Raw genomic sequence first — 17,711 nt, 5'->3', positions numbered from 1 at the left:
AAATATCACTATATACCTGTTAGAACGGCCAAAATCAAAAACACTGAAAATGCCAAAAGCTGGTGAGGATGAGGAACAACAAGAAACACATCCATTGCTGGTGGAAATATAAAATGGGAGACCAACTGGGGACACGGTTTGGCAATTTCTTACAAAACTAAACATAATTTTACTATACAATCCAGCAGACATGCTCCTTCGTATTTACGCAATTGATTTGAAAACTTAGGCCCATACAAAAACCTGTACACAAATATTTATAGCAACTTTATTCATAATCACCAAAAACTGGAAGCAACCAAGATGTCCTTTACACACCCATATGATGGAATATTAGTCAGCAATAAAAAAGATCTATTAAGTCACAAAAAGACATGGAGGAACCTTAAATGAATATCGGTAAGTGAAAGAAGCCAGTCTGGAAAGTCTACATACTGTACAATTCCAAGTTTATGACACCTTGGAAAAGGCAAAACTATAGAGGCAGTAAAAAGATTACTGGTTGTCAGTGGCTCTGGGGTAAGGGAGAGAGATGAATAGGTGAAGCATAGGGCATTTTAAGGGTGGTGAAACTATTTTGTATGAAACTTTAAGGGTGGACACATGTCATTATGCAGTTGTCAAAACCCATAGAACTGCAGAACACAAAGAATGAACCTTAATATAAACTATGAACTATAGTTGATAATAATGTATCAACATTGGTTCATTAATTGTAACAAATGCATCACACTAATGCAAGATGTTAATAATAGGGGAAACTGGGGAGGGATGAGGGTGTGGGCTGGAGTGGGTATATGGAATTCTGTATAATATCTGCTCAATTATTCTGTAAACCTAAAACTATACTAATATATTCTATTATTCTAAAAACAAACTGAAAGCAAAGACACCAAAAGAAATAACTTTTTTGGTTCTAATTATAAAGGTAATATATATGCCTTTATATAAGAGTGATATCAAACAAAATAATACATGGAAAGTACGTTTTTATTATATTATACTTTGCTACTTTTCTTTACCTTAATATAGTCTTAGGAACACAGAAACAGATTGTTTGTAAACAACAAAACATATTTCAATAAAACTCATCCACTCATACTTACACTTTCCTTTGCACACTGGAGATATTAAATGCCTTCTTAGAAATGCCATGTCAACTATCTTTTTAGGGTTTCTAAAAGGTATGTTTTCCAATGTTTTGGTCTTACTGATCTTACTTACTGGAACTATCTATGACAGTCTGGGATGTAAACAAATCATCTTATGTTCGCCACCTCCACAAGCAAGTAGCAATGCTTTCACCTCTAGTCTTCACGTTGCAGTTTTTGTTTGAAGTTTTATGGGCAAGATTTAGCTCCGTAGATTTGGATAGAAACGCAGGTCTGACATGTAACATCAACATCAGGACTAAAAGTCTCAGGACCACAAACCACTGCAGAGGAAAACACAATGGAGTAGATTATTATAATTTCAGTTAGAGGTATCTTATACCAATAATACAAATTGCCATTAATGTCACACCACTGACATTCTATATCTATGTTATACTATGAGTAATGTTCAGCCAGTTAAGGTGTGGAAGGTTATTATGAGGTTTTTTTCTGGGCTGCACTGAGCGTGTTGCAGGATCTTAGTTCCCTAACCAGGGATTGAACCCGGGATTTCACGGAAGTGAAAGCGCAGAGTCCTAACCACAGGACCGCCAGGGAACTCCCCATTTATAAGTTTTAAACATTGTTATCTGATCATCTTAAAGACAGAAAAGAGTTAGAATCTTATCTTTTTCCTTTAGCATCAGCATTTTACAGTATCTTCTGCATTGCTTCATTTATGAGTTCCTATTTCTTGTTTTCTAGTTCCTATTTACAATTTCTAGGCAGGACCATTTTGTTTTCTTTCATAGTATAGTAGCTTAAGTCAGAAGGGCTTCCTTGGTGGCGCAGTGGTTAAGAATCCACCTGCCAATACAGGGGACACGGGTTCAAGCCCTGGTCTGGGAAGATCCCACATGCTGCGGAGCAACTAAGTCCGTGCGCCACAACTACTGAGCCTGCGCTCTAGAGCCCGCGAGCCACAACTACTGAGCCCGTGCACCACAACTACTGAAGCCCACGCCTAGAGCCTGTGCTCCACAACAAGAGAAGCCACTGCAATGAGAAGTCTGCGCACCGCAACAAAGAGTAGCCCCCACTCACCACAACTAGAGAAAGCCTGCACGCAGCAATGAAGACCCAACGCAGCCAAAAAAAAAAAAAAAAAAAAACTACAGAAATATTTTGTAATACAAAAGATTACATTAGCAGAATTCATATAAATGAAGATAATTATATTTAGAAATTTGGGCTTTGAATTTTTACTTCCCTTTAACTAAACATATTTTTTTGGTAAAGAGAACCACTATAAATATTCAACTGAATTATGCTAAGTGAATTCTGACTATATAACCTAAATAATTAGATATTTATATTTTATAATTACCACAACAGGTAGCACAATTGCTGTGGAGACCTTCATTTTTTCCAAAGCCTGGACGACAGCTATCTATTCGTACTATCTGAAAACTGTGGTCCACAAAATGCATAGCTGGTAGAGTTTTATTAAAATCATGGTTGAAAATATATGCTTGGCTCCGGAAAAATTCTTCTATTCGATTTCTTGCCTAAGATTTGAAAACACCAGAGAGAAGTACAATTACTAAACTATGAACCAAATTTCTCCTCCTGTATCAGAGGCAATGAAACGTAATACAAACATGCCATTGCTTTACACAACAGATGAATTCCCGAAAAGTTGCATGTTAATACTAAAATTAGTTCAGCCTTGACCTTATCAATTATGGTCAATTTTTATGCACAACAGTTAAGAAAAACTAAATTGAGGTTAAAAAGCACTTGTTTTGAATTATTTGCATCATGTCTATTCCATATGTAGATAACCGGGAGTTCATTATTTCTAATTCCAAAAAGCCAACCAAGGGGCTTCCCTGGTGGCGCAGTGCTTAAGAATCCGCCTGCCAATGCAGGGGACACGGGTTCGAGCCCTGGCCTGGGAAGATCCCACATGCCGCGGAGCAACTAAGCCCATGTGCCACGTCTACTGAGCCTGTGCTCTAGAGCCCGCGTGCCCCAACTACTGAAGCCCACGCACCTAGAGCCTGTGCTCCGCAGCAACAGAAGCCACCGCAATGATAAGCCCGCACACTGCAACAAAGAGTAGCCCCCGCTCATCGCAACTAAAGAAAGACCACGCGCAGCAATTAGGACCCAACACAACCAAAAATAAATAAATAAATAAGTAAAATTAAAAAAAAAAAAAGCCAAGCAAAATGGAAGCCAAAACTTTTCTCTAATCAGCATTACAGACTAATGGTGTAAATTTTGTTTTATTTTTTGAGCATGGGGCTTAAATAATAACTAATAATAACCCATAAACCATGCACAATATTAAGGGTATGCGCTCAGGGATATAGAGGAGGAGAGCGAAGGGAGTTTTTAGACTATGTCCTTAGCCTCTAAGGAGGCAGAGGAGAGAGCAACTATTTTGATCAGTACAGATACAATTTTGGAAGAACCACTGTTTTAACCTAGGTTGACATGATTGTAAGGTTGTTCTTCAAGCTGCTGCTTAGTTACATTTGGAGAACAAAGAACAGTGATCCATCCTTCTGTCATAGGAAAAATACATAATATTAACCTGGGGAGCTATATAACATTCCAGATGTACTCTTCCACAACAAAACATTTTTAAATAGCCAAGATCGCAAAAATCTCAGTTTATAAAACTGAAACCAAAAATCAATAATACTTCATATTTCAGTTTTTAAATAGCTTTGTATACTATTCAAATACTTTCCCCTTACACTGAAATTCTCACCTGGAGGATATTATGGTTAGTGTTATCTTGACAGTCAACAGACTCATTGCATTTACCTTTCCACCCTGGTGCAAAAGGATTAACTGGAGGGGGAAAAATAACATTTTCACAGAAAGATTCCAAAAAGTTCCAAACATTCCAATAAAGCGCCAAATGCTGAATTCAGTATGCATGTGTGCATGTGTTTAATCTATGTAATTCTAGTAATAAAGTAAAGGTGAACAATTTGAATGATTTATACATTATGATTTCACTCCATCTGGGGGCTAATGGAGGTAACTACAAGGCTTTAAAATGAATAGTAATAATTCTGGGTTGGTTTGGTTTGGTTTCTCCCTTTTGTTAAGTTCTCAAAAATACAATTTAAAATTCTATAAGAAGTTATAAGTTAAATATTAGCTGCATAGTTAAAGCCCATATTTATAAAATGATATTAAGTTCTAAAAGACAGGCAACAATATATCATAGTTGAAGGCAAATAATGTGTTAATTTTTAAAACCACAACCAGGTTAAGACCAACAACATACTTTAGTGCTTAACGAACATTTAAGGCCTACTATTTATAAGCTTTCTATAATAATATGGCAATTAATTTTGTAATTAAGATTAAACACATAAAATTAAAGAAATATTAAAACTTTTTTTACCTTGAAAGGCTATAAATAGCTCAGGAATGAGGCCATGTTTTGGGACTTTAACAAAATGGCATTTATATGATGGTTCTATGATATGGCATGACAAATCAGCGATTAAATTATGCAAGATTTTCTTCAGCAGTCTAAAAAGCAGATCATTATACTTTCCTACACAAGATTTTGTGGTAAAACGTACAGCCATCTGATATGAATAGTCAGGTTCCCGGTAGGCTTTAAAAAAGATGAGAATAAAACAATTGTGCCTAGCATTAATTTCCAAATAATATGTAATAGTTAATCCCATCAATCTTGCAAACCAGCACAGAAACTTAATTTATCTAATAAAATGGGTTTTTTTGGGGTATTTTATTTTTTCTAATAAAATGTTTTAACAGTTTGTCCTCACAAAAACATATAAAACGAATAACTTTAATGAAAAAGGTTATTTTCATCTGATATATTACCCACTCAGTACAAGAGATTGTATGGTTTCTGTGGGCTGGCTATATATGTAAGTTAAAAGTATCAAGAAAAAAATAAGATTTTGATGGTGAGGGTCTTAATTTACAGAAGTGTTGCTGTCAGCACAGTCCAGTGAAAAGGATCATTAGTTTGCTTTTATGGAATTAAACATCAGTTTTTAAATTACCTGGCAAAGTTGTGATAATGTAGATTGTGCCTGCATACCCAGAGTGGGAAGTGGGAGGCTGAAAAAGGATTATTTAGGACACACTGTTTTGATGTCAGTTTAAGAGTTTGCCTAGTCAAATACACCCAAAATACTCTGTAAGTCATAATGATTATATATAAGACTCATTTTCACTAAATGAAGAAACCATATACTTAATTCTGATCCATATTAAATGTTTAAGTTAAAATGTGCCTATATTCTTACCAAAGATCATAAAGTCATATCTCTGCTTTACTACCTTTTCTTCTTGGGTTTCTGCTTTGACAGTCTTATAAGAAAGAGTGCATGTGTAAAGTCCAGACAAAGGCTCCAGAAAGTCTTTCACCATCAGCTTTCCTGTTTTGGTTATATTTATTTTATTATTTCCTAAACAGAAAGAGTAAATTGCTTGGTATTTAACATGTAACAATTCAAACATTATTTAGTAAACTTGGGGTTACAAATAAATACAAAAATTTAAAAATTAATGGACTATTTTAACTTCAAGAACTCAACAAAATCGTAACTCTGTCATATTACTCAATGGAAAACCACATGAGATAAGTACACTTTTGAAATATATTTTGGTTTTCTTTAATTCATTTCTTGGTATCTAATTTCAATTGATTTATGCCAGTAATTCTGTGAGATCACACTGCCTTATAGTTCTATGCAATTTCTTCACATAAGACAGAAATTAACAATGCTCATATTATAAGACACCCTCCTAACATCGTGAAAAATTACATTATTAGTTACCTCATCTCCTATCACAGGTGCTGCAAGGATAAATTTTAGGTTTTATAAGAACTTCTGAACTAATACAGCTTTGGGAAGTAAGGTACAAAAATTACTGCTTCAGTTTTTGCCTAAGGAGAAAATAAGGCACAGACCAAGATATAATATGATTGTCTAAATATGGAGTAAGTGAATCTGTAGTTAAAATTAAATTTCAATTTGTTCATTCCAATAAATGACAGTGCTTTTCTTAAAAAATGTTCGCATCATTAAGAAAAGAAGGTATTAAAATCGAATAACTTACCTGTTAATGGCTTTTCATTAGGCCCAACCCATAAGTAGGTGGGGTCCACTGTTTCTTTTTCAGCGCGTTTCAAATCCATACAGACAAGGATTGGGCTATTGTGATGTAATTTTACATATAATTTCACTGTGACAAAAATAAAACAATATATAACTACATTATATAGCAAAATTAAATTAAGAAACACACTTCCTACCATTTTTTCCCAAAGTTACTTTGATTAGTTCTTTTTGGATTTCACTATTTTAAAAATCAGCATATCATTATAACATTTGGAATGCTAAAGTCCGTTCTGCTTCTCATAGATCTTAAAACTCTAGACTGCTACAGAGTCAATATTTTTTTTTCTGTGATATTATAGTGTTGTTTATAAAAATGTACATAATACATTTTATTTTTTTTAATATTTATTTATCTATTTATTTATTTATTTTGGCTGTGCCACGTCTTAGTTGCTAAAATGTACATAATACATCTTGATGTACGGATTCAGAACTAACTAGAATAAAAAAAAATTTGAAGGGTTAGTGGAATCAAATTAAAGATCAGAAAAGGATCTTTTGGTTGCAAAACTATTTTAAAGATGATCATTGTCATCCGCAAGGCAAACATGATATTTAACTATAAATTTCCTCTGTTAGGAACAATAATTAAATGGGACAGACAAAGAAGATTTTCTGCAATACCTATTCTGTTTCGGATTTGATGGAAGCAGCAACAATGTGCTTGGAACCAATACAGTCCCACAAGATATTAATTTTAAAGCCTACTGAATGCCAGGCTCTGAACATATAAAGAAGACAGTGTCCTACAATTTGGTGGTGGCAGGGAAGGGGAGGGCCGCCAAACACGGAGAGATTCCAAAGCAGACCAATGCTATGAACCGGCCCAAAGTTATCTAAAATTAGCCTTGTGACTAATTTTCCTTGGCGAATGTGAGAAAGTTTCATCACAGTGACAAATGACATTTGAGCTGAGCCGTAAAGGATATGTAGGAGTTCTAGTTAACAAGGGAAGGGATAAGGGCATTCCAAACAGAGGGACTTCCAGCCCCGGAAATCACTCCTCTGAGGGGGCCTCGCATGTTGCAAAGCAGCGGGGACACCTGGAAGTGAGGTGGCATCAGAGAAAGAGATCTGAATGGAATCTTAGCTCCTACCGAGCTATGCAGCTTTAGGTAAGGTGATTCAACTGAGGCGTAGTGGCGTCGCTGTAAGGATGAAACGATGCAACAACCTTCGGGAAGTGCAGAGCACACAGTATACGTTCAATAAATGTTTGTTCCATTTCCCTCCTCGGGAAGAACCTTAGCAGAGCCACGGAACCCCGGCTCTTCGGGCAGACTCTGCGGGTGAAGAGGTCCTTATTACCTGGGTGTCCCGGGTTGCCATAAATGAAGCCTTTCTCAGTGCGCTCGGAATTACGCTGCCATCCAACTGCGGAGGAAAGAAACCACTGACTTTTTACGTAGAAGAGAAGCCAGGGCTCAGAGTGGGGCGGGGCGGGGCGGAGGAGGCAGGACGGAGAAGATGGGAGAGGCCAGGGGACCTGGCGGGAGGATCCCCACCTCCTGTGAGGTACCAGAGCACCGCGGAGAGCAGGACCCACGCTCGCATCACGGCTCAGGGGCTAGCGTCGTGGGAGGGTTAGGCGTCGAGGAGCGGGCTCCTTCCTACCTCAGCCCCAGCACAACGCCTCCCCATCTCTCCTCCACCGAGAGGAGCAAACCGAAGGGGTCGACTCCCCTAACTGTCCGACGCTACAGCGGGAGCGGACGCGCAGGAGAACGCTCGCGTGAACCGGGGCCTCGCGCGCGTGGGCCGAGCTGGGCGCCTGGGCGGGGCTGGGGGCGGGGCGCGGGCAGAGGGCAGGGCCTTGGGCAGGTGCGCGGGAAGCGAGCGCCCCGCCCCCTCGCGCGCACGCGGCTGCCGTCGAGCGGATGGTTCTGATGCTTCGCGCCTCGAGTCTGGTGCCGTTCCCCCGCACTGTCGGTGGCTCGGTTTTCTCTGAGCAGTCCCTGAGAGAAGAAAAGAGTAGAAGAAGAAAGAACGTAAGGCTTCGCGTTTCGGTCACTTCCTTAGTCTAAGGGCTGAAGAGATCGACGAGAGGAACATGGTGGTCCCAGTGGGATAGGGCGGGTAGGAATGCGATTACATGAGGACCTGAGGAGGGAGAAGCTTGTGAAAATTTACACTTCACAGGAAGCAGAGAGCCCCACGTGGTAATTTCCTATGCCTTTCTTCTCATGAACTGTCTGAAACTGTGTACACAATCTTATTCAAACTCTTAACATCCAATTTTTACCCAACTGTGTTCTACCCATAAAATGAAGAACCGCTAGTGCACCAATAAGGTGTCTCCAGGCCTTCACACTCTAGAGGAACGTTTCATCTTCATCTTCAACTTCGAGTATCACACGGCATTGAGAGACCCCACTTGCAAATGTGTCCAGGGTTGTGAAGTAAGACTGTTTTAAAGAAAGGGCCCAATTGAAAGGCGAGATCCCCAAATGCTTTTCCTGAGGGGAGGGATGCTAAGTCAAGATGAGCGAGCTCCGAAGGGGACCATGCCAGCGTCTTTGATGGTTCCTTCTTGGCTACTAATTTGATGGCCTGGAATGCCCTGTGTGTTGTCTGTTTCTTAGCAGCGGGACACCCTCAGTTGTGGTTTTGAGTAGGCTGGTGGGTAGAGAGCCCAAGGTTCAGACAGGGTGCAGAATGATTATTTGGGGTGAGATCAAGAGTTTTCAGTTTTATTTCCTTTGAGCCGAGTCAGTAGTTGGGCTATCTCAGATGGTCTGGGAGCAACCTTTGTCAGTGATTTCAGTTTTAGTCACTGTTAATTTTACCTACATAGCATAAGCCATGAAATGTGATTTGGTGAGTCAGATCCACCCATGTCAGTTACCGTGTCTAGATTCATGGTTTAGTCTCAACTGTACCCTTCTTAAAGTGATGATAATGAAGACAAATTTAGGCATCATCTCTGATTCCCTGGAAGTTTATCATTTCAGTTTTAGTCAAAGTACATTATAAATCCACAGTGTTTTATTACCTTCCCAGTTATAAGTAATTGATCCTTGTAAACGCTGTGTGATCAACTTTGAATACTATGAGAAGACACCTAACCAAGTGAGTAGTAGTTATTTGTTCAAAGTGTCCATCCACTCTTTTAGAATAGTTTTAGATTTAAGGAAAACTGTGAAGATAGTACAAAGAGTTCTCACGTACACCCACCTATTTCCTTGCTATTAACATCTTACATTAGTTACTGTACATTTCTCACAGTTAATGAACCTATACTGATACCTTACTAAATAAAGTCCATACTTGATTCAGATTTCCTTAGTTTTTACCTAATGGCCTTTTTCTGCTCCAGGATCCCAGTCAGGATCCCACATTACATTTAGTCATCAAGTCTCCTTAGGTTCCTCTTGGCTGTGACAGTTCCTCAGACATTTCTTAGTTTTGATGACCTTGACAGTTAATTACAGTTTTTATGACATTGACCTGACCTTAACTGGTCAGACACTTTGCAGAATGCCTGTCTATTGGACTTTTTCTGCTTTTCTTTTTTCATTATTAGACTGGGGCTACAGGTTTATGGGTGGAAAACTACAGAGGTGAAGTACCATACTCACCACACTGTATCAAGGTACAAACTATCAGCATTGCCTTATATCATTGTGGATGTTACCTTGATCACCTGGCTGAGGTAGTGTTTGTCTGGTTTCTGTAATATAAAGTTACTCTCCTCCCTCTCCCTTTTCATACGGTACTCTTTGGAAGGATGTCACTATGTGAATCCCACTTTTTTTAATCTTTTTTTTTTGGCCACGCCACGTGACTTGCAGGATCTCATTTCCCCGACCAGGGATTGAATCCGGGCCACAGCAGTGAAAGCCCAGAATCCTAACCACTAGGCCACCAGGGAACTCCCAGACGTCAATCCCATACTTGAGGAGTGGGGATTTATGCTCCACCTCCTTGAGGGCAAAATAGCTGCATAAATTATTTTACCTGTTTACTTTTTATCTATCCCATTAAGTGTCATTCTCTTGAGTCTGAAATACTCAATACTGAACTAATTATTTACCAAGTAGTAACACATTCCATTGCTAAGCATAAAGAACATTGTAATGGAAGCTAAACGTTTTCTAAAACTCTTTAATAACCAAATAACTATTCATCCTTACACCATCCCTGTGAAAATTTACAGTTCCTCTTCTGCTACTTTTGATGTGCTATTTTTGCTTTTAGAAACTAACAAACAACAAATTTCCCCTTTCAATACTAAAATTAGACCTAGTGTTTAGAGTATTTCTCTGAAATTGATATTATCCTGTAGAACTCCAACCCATACAAGCTATAGAGATGCTATCGTGGTGCCATGATCTTAAAACAAAGCCAATACAAGTTATTTACTCATTTAAAAATTATATACCTATATCTATATCTATACATATCTCCTATACCAAGGCATATTTAAAATAAACTAAAATTCATAAAATTACAACATGCGTTCTTTAACTGGTAAGTGTGGGTTTATTCTGATGTGGCCTGCTGATGCACAAACTCCCAACCTTAAGTCTCCAATGTATTTATATATATCAACAACGTAAGTTTCTAACAAGGGTGAAAGTGGTCTTTCTGAGGATCATTTACATGTTGTCCAGTTCAGCACACTGGGTAACTTTGAGGACTCACCTGAACAATGTCCCTTCGACCTCAGTGTGAAGAAAAATTCTGTTTTTGAAAAAAATTATGTGGTCGCTTCCCCTTTCCTCTCCCTATAGTCAAGTGCGTGCTTGACCTCTATAAAGTGGGAAGGATGTTGGGAAAAGATGTTGACTCTGTGTACTAACATCTTTGAGTTAATTTTACTCTTATTGTGTCTCCCCAACCCCAACCCCTTAGCACTGATACATTATATACGTAGTTTTGTAAGCTGTTTCAGATCCTATTTGGAGGAGGGCGAGGTAGCAGAAAATAAACACACATAAATAGAGTGTGTAGTATTTTGTGAGTGGTGGCAAATAAACCAAGCAGTTCCCAGAAGGGAAAACAAAGTGAGAGAATTGCTTCCAAAAATGAAAACGTTGAGCTGATGAAAGTGCCAAAATACTCTGGAACTGTCTTAGAAGTTTCTGAAAACTTGGACCAAGAACTTTTATTATGTGAAATGAAAAACTGAAGAAGTAAAACATAATACATCGAATGAAGTGAATTCTCATCGATGGCACTCATGGCTATCATCCCTGAATCTAGACCCAAAGTTCCAGATTTTGCTCAATTTAAGACAAACCTCTTTTAACTTATACTTGAAAGGAATCAATCCAGATCCTCCCTCCCGCCATGTGATATTACTCTCCCATGCATTATCCTTCCAAAATAGACATTCTGAGACAATTTACAGTCGCACCGTTTCCATCCTATCGGGGTTCTTTGACATTCAAAAGGAGGCTGGAGGCGCGGTAGGTACCTCCGGCGCTCCGCAGTGAGCGTCCTTTAAAGCCGCCGCCAGCCAGCGCCGCTGTAACCCCGCGCACCGGCCGGTCGCCGGCTCCTGTCCCTTTCAATCTGCGCCGAAGCGGCGGCCGGATCCCGGGGACTCCCCGCGCTGGGAATCTCCCGCCAGCTGCGCGCTGCGTCCCGGCGACTGCAGGAGCACGTGGAGAGGCCGGGTAGCCAGACCGGCAGCTCCAGCCCAGCCCCGCGGCGAGATGGAAGGTGAGCCTCCAGCCTGCTTCTTTTCTAAAGGGTCTTTAAAATGCTCTACCGGTGCACGCAGCAGAGAGAGTTTCTTCTGAATCTCGGTTTTGCTTCTATTTATTTCTTTTGTCAAAAGTAAATATGAGGCATTTCAGAGGGCAAAGCGTGTCGGTTCTCATACATCTCTCATTTGCTCCCCTTCCCCCACCCCCCAGCTTTGGACAGTGATAAGTTCTCCACAATTTTATTTCTTAGGGGTTGTCAGGGGTCAACTCTAAGTCTGCGGAGGAAGAGTACTTATGGGGTGTCCCTGAAATGGCAGCAAACCTGAGTTGGAAAAACTAATCCTTTTGCATGATTTTTTCGTCCATGGTTTCACTGTCTATTGGAACTAGGCTAACCTGAGTAACTTCTTTAGAATGAAAGGTGACTTTTTTCTTCTAAGGGTAAAGGCTGTCATATGGGAAGGTAAATTTTAGTGTTGGCGCTTGTGGTTCCCTTGGAACTCGATCTTCTAATGATAACTTCTTTACTCAAAGCAAAAATCAGGCTGACATTGTTTCATTTGAATTAATTTTGAAAGTCATAAAACTATCCTCGCTTCTTAAAAATTATTCACTATGTACCTCCTTGGGATAATTAAAATTTCACACTACTATTGTAAACTTTCCAGTGGTCTTTTCAACAAGTGTTTCTAAAACCTTGAAAATGGCAGACGCATCTCAAGTTGGGGGGAGGTGGTGACAGAAAATCAGAATTTGTGAGAAATGTATTCATTCTATTAATAAATGAGATACTGACACGTGATTAAAATGTTAACTTGATAAATATTACAAATAGCATGGACATTTTCTTCATAATAATCGAAGGCTCTCTTATTGCCAATGAACCTTGATCTTTGGCAGCTTTAGGTCTAGGATGTATGAAGTTATTAAAACTTGACTGAATACTTTAGTACATGAGATAAATTTTGTTTCACAGTATAACTGAGTGCAATACTGTGGTCTTAAATCCTCAATTTGCACGTGGGTATGTTTATAATTTTTTAAAACTGGCTTGGCCCTTATGTACATTTTTTTTCCCCTCTAAGTAGAATGCCAAATGATAAGTCAATGAACAGTATGTATGTAGAAAATTTTAAATGACCATTATTGAATAATACTTCGTGTTTTCTCTTATGCAAAACTCTCTCTGTTTTAAGTTTTTAAAAATTATCAAGGTTTAAAAATAACTCTGAAAAATTTGCACTTTGACTATTTGAAAAATGGTTTATGATGTGTAATTTTTAACCTGTAAAGATTTCATTGGCCAAGAACAGGAAAAAAATTAGGTTGCTGTACAGTATGAAAAAATAATTTAAAAAATTCTCATGCTTTAATTATTACCAATGAATTGCTGAATTTGTTTTTGTGAAGTTATAGATCAATACTTTAACACTATTTTTTCCTAGTCTTAATCATTTCACTTCTCAAGAATAACATACAGAATACTGTAAGACAGTGGAAACTGGAATGTTTCTCTGTAAATGTTAAGACTTCCGAATTCATTTATTTAATGTGAAATAAAGAAATTATTAACTAAATAGCATAATTTAAGATATTAAAGCCCTAACAAAGGCTTTTAGATAAGTCTGAATAAGAAGGGAGTGAAAACTTGTGTAGAATTTGATTTGAAACGAACAGACTATAAATGGAAAGTAGAATATAGAATTGGATCAGTGATAAGTTGTGAGTTTAGATGAGGAGATTATATTAATAGGTCCATACAGATAGATGTTATATGGCATGCTTAATGCAAAAACTTCAACACAAATCAAAAAATAAAATTAACAAAAAGGTTAGTGATGTGAATTTGGCTATTCTAACATCAGGTCCTTGAGGACCAGAGTATTTGATGTAACAAAATATCTGGTTCATTATAGCCACCCAAGATTGGCTAATCTGGCTCATGTATTTGATACTTAAATAAAGTACTTTCATATTATCTTGATATTTTGGTCTTAATCTAGAATTTGACCTATAGTGTATACCTCTCATTTCTTGGCAATATAAGCAAGTAGAGCACTTTATGGAACACTTTTATTTCCTGCCTAATTTGGGGGTCAAATTAATATGCTATAGTTTATTGTGAAATGTGAGGCTATATAGTCAGTCATTCCTTCAGCATATAAAATCTTTTTTAAAAATTCATTCATTTTTTCATTCATTACCAGACATTTATTGAGAGTTTCTATGTGTGAAGATGTCAGATGAAATAAGCTTTTGAAATAGAAAGCTTGTCATGTAAAAATGAAAAGACAATGCATATAATAAATCAAAAACTATAATTTTTTTCTTTTCTCACAATTTGTGATCCTAAATATTTTCTATCCAGAGATTCTTTATGTTACTAAATTTTGTTATTTGTGCTGTAATAATATCCCTTCTGTCTGATATGGTTGAGAAATGGGTGGTTCACAAATAATGAATTTTACAAGTATTGGCATATTTCTCATTTAATATGTGACCTTTTATTTCAACAATATTGGATAGAAATCTTTCTAAGGGTATTTATTACACAGCCCCCTGCTTTGTAAACAAGGTCCACAAGAGAAAACTTTATCTTGGTGACCCAGGCTCACTATTTTGACCATCAGGTAATGTATTGTTCTATAGTATTTTCTCACGGGGTTTTGAACTGTGTAGAGCTGAATGCCCCTACACTAAATATTCCCAGGTTATTGTGTAACTTTTGTTTCCTTCTTGATGTCAGCTTCTCACCACATGACTTTCGTGGTAGCCATTTTTCATTTCTGGGTTTCTTTCTATGCTCTGGATGGTTGGGGTTTACAGAGATATAGCCTCCAGATGGTAGAGTTTACTAGCCCTGTATTATGAACATGTGAACGTTGAAATGGTAATATTCAAAGGAACAAAAGCCCCAGAAAGGCCATGGGGTCCACGTAGAACATAATTTTAGAAAATTCCCATTTGTGCTTCCTATAATCCAATATGCTGTTTCACACTTCCATGTCTTTGCTAAAAATTTCACCCCATTCTTTACCTAGTTATGCCTACTCATCTTTCGAGACTCTTCTGAGGCATTATCACTGTGAAGGACTTCCTTCTCATGACTTTCCCTGGTGGTCATTTTTTTGAAAAGTGGTCACCACTTCTTCTGGTGGTCATTCGACTCAGTCCTGTCACCTCCCTCCAGCTAGGCTAAGGACCTTTCCTTACTGTGCATACTTCTGCCAATTGTATTGAAATTATTTATTAATTTAAGTGTTTATTCCCCCACTGGTCTTTAAGCTTCTGAGGGCAGAAACTGTGTCTTATTTTTGTATGCTCAGTGCTAAGAACAGTTTCTGGTTCATAAAAGACCTTCAGAGTTTGTTGCATTCAGGTTTTAAAATGGTGCTGAAAAGTAATTTTCATGTTTATTGTGATGCCTTTTATTTAATTAATTTTTGTGAGTAAGGGATTGGTGCTAGCAATTCTTTGTTAGAACTCAGAAAAATTTTAAAGTACTTAAGTGGTATAACAAAAAGAGAAAACTTAGAAAAAAAATGTTATTGGTTTTTAGGCTAGAATATCACTTAATGCTAAATCTTATCTTTACATCAGCCGATTTCAGGATCACATATTAGTCCATTAAAATATGGATCAAATATGAGGGGAAACTTTCTTTCTCAATCAATAAGATATATAGATGGTGCTATAAAATTAGCATACACTTTTCCAGTGATACCTTTTTTAATACATTGTTATAAGCTTGTCATCAGTGTATAAATGTATATATTTACACTTACTTAGGACTAAAAGATTATTGGTAGATCTTTTATCAGACACCCAATATTAATAGGCTGCTGACTCAAGCTGTAGTTCTAGACCATGTATGAGAAGAGCTGAGTGATTAACACAGAAACCGGCCTGTAGTAAGTGCCCAAGAAATGCTTCTTGGGTGTGCTAAATATTCATTAATTATTGTGAAAAGAGACTCTAAACATCACAAGGACATAGAGTATACTCTGCTATCAAGCCTTTTAAAAATACAACTCTCTCATTAACTGGTACATTCATAGTAATTAGAAATCATAAGGATGACCCTAAGGCCTTTTGCATCACTTTGTAAAAAGGATGAAATGATGAAACAATAATCATATTTCTGTTATATGTGGATTATTTGAAAAGTGATCTATATATAACTCTATTAATTATTATTGCTATATAATCTATCAAAATATTTTAATCCCCAGTGATCCTGAATGAGATCATTTTTTCAGCCTTAATTGAAATCTGCTTTTTGCATCCAAAATTAAAGTTCTACACCAGAGTGGTATAGGGTAAATTGAAATAATTTGGAGTTGATACCATATTATATTGGATATGTGTCCCATCTAGGAAATATAAAAAACTAAGTGTTTAATAAGGGATATGAAACAGAATAAAAGCATTTTTGGAGCAGTACTTTTTACTCATTGTCAAAAATTCAAAATCAGCTTACCTGGCAGCATATCACAAATTGTATTTATTGACAAGTGTTCTTAGAGATAACATTTTTGGCACATCAGGTTATTTGTAGGTTTATAAAAGAAACTTTTGTAAAATAAGAGAAATGGAAAAAATTTCAATAGCATCACTGATGAAATAGCACATAACAGTATTTTCTACTCTTAACTCTTAATTATCTAAGGATTATTTATCTAGATTTCTTGCTTATTTTGGTCATTAGTACACCTGTAGCCCCATCTAGACTGTGAAGTTCCAAAGTGTAGGGATCTTTTTATCACCAGTGATAACTAGTACCCAGCCTGGTCCCTAGCACATAGTAGGACTGTAGTCATATTTATTGAATAAATTAATGAATGAGTTGCCTGTGTGTTTGGTCATTTGACTATTTATTTGTTCAGCTTTTATGGTAAAGATAGTGAAGAAAATAGTGACATGGAAACTAGTTAATTTTGCTGGTTAATTCGTCAGAGGTGCTGTTAAAGGTTTGATAGAAGAGTTTGGAATGTTGGATAAATCCCACAGGATGAACACTGTTATCTTTTTCTAATCCAATATTGGCTCTACTCTGGACAAAATGATGTAGTGAAATCTAACTTTTGGGTTTGTTTAAAAATTTTGCTACATTCTTTGCAGTGTTACAGTAAAGCACTGCAATTCCTACAGTAAACTATTTCTTCACAACAAATGTGTTGCTTCTTAAAGTTGAGCATAACATATTTTACTTAACTTGAGTTCTGTATCACAGCACTATCAGTTTATTTGCAAAGTATTATCTATTTGAGAGACTATTGACATAACAGAATATTTGGCACATCTGAACAATTTTACAAGGACAAGTAAAAACAGGAAAAAATATACCAGTGCAGAGCCACAATCTTACTCATGTCACACTTATAAATTTTTAGTATTTTCAAAGCCTTGGTTAAAAAGTTTTATTTTTAGGTCAGAATATAAATTTTTTTAATTTTTTTTTTTTTTTTTTTTTTTTTTGCGGTACGCGGGCCTCTCACTGTTGTGGCCTCTCCCGTTGCGGAGCACAGGCTCCGGACGCGCAGGCTCAGCGGCCATGGCTCACGGGCCTAGCCGCTCCGTGGCATGTGGGATCTTCCCGGACCGGTGCTTTAATATTTGCACTGATACGTAATGCGTAAATGATACGCATGAAAGTCAAATGTAATTTAAATCAAGCGCCTGATGTACATTTGTGGTGCTATCTACAACTGTATACAAGCATATAATCAACTATTAATGAGCATTAACAAATGGTTCTTTAATTACAGAAA

General features: G+C 37.3%; 1 protein-coding gene across 1 annotated transcript; it reads right to left on the bottom strand.

The window, feature by feature from the left end:
• Positions 1-300: 300 nt before the first annotated feature.
• On the bottom strand, positions 301-7,980 carry ZPBP2 (zona pellucida binding protein 2). Its single transcript, XM_060134655.1, has 8 exons — positions 7,792-7,980; positions 7,595-7,660; positions 6,225-6,350; positions 5,408-5,569; positions 4,525-4,743; positions 3,877-3,959; positions 2,482-2,662; positions 301-1,435 (listed from the first exon to the last, which is right to left on the bottom strand). The coding sequence occupies exons 1-8, from the start codon at positions 7,838-7,840 to the stop codon at positions 1,341-1,343; spliced, it is 981 nt and encodes a 326-aa protein (XP_059990638.1). The 5' UTR covers positions 7,841-7,980; the 3' UTR covers positions 301-1,340.
• Between the last annotated feature and the right edge of the window lie 9,731 nt (positions 7,981-17,711).

Source organism: Lagenorhynchus albirostris, chromosome 20 (assembly GCF_949774975.1).
Source record: "Lagenorhynchus albirostris chromosome 20, mLagAlb1.1, whole genome shotgun sequence".
Classification (NCBI taxonomy): domain Eukaryota; kingdom Metazoa; phylum Chordata; class Mammalia; order Artiodactyla; family Delphinidae; genus Lagenorhynchus; species Lagenorhynchus albirostris.
This window is presented reverse-complemented; position numbering and strand designations above follow the sequence as displayed.

Bases quoted from the DNA above. Each gene is read 5' to 3' on its own strand.
- ZPBP2 (XM_060134655.1), bottom strand. From the start codon at position 7,840: ATGCGAGCGTGGGTCCTGCTCTCCGCGGTGCTCTGGTACCTCACAGGA. The intron at 7,661-7,791 runs GTGGGGATCCTC...TTTCCTCCGCAG, and splicing joins GCTCTGGTACCTCACAGGAG to TTGGATGGCAGCGTAATTCC. The intron at 1,436-2,481 runs GTAATTATAAAA...TTTCCTCTGCAG, and splicing joins CAATTGTGCTACCTGTTGTG to TGGTTTGTGGTCCTGAGACT.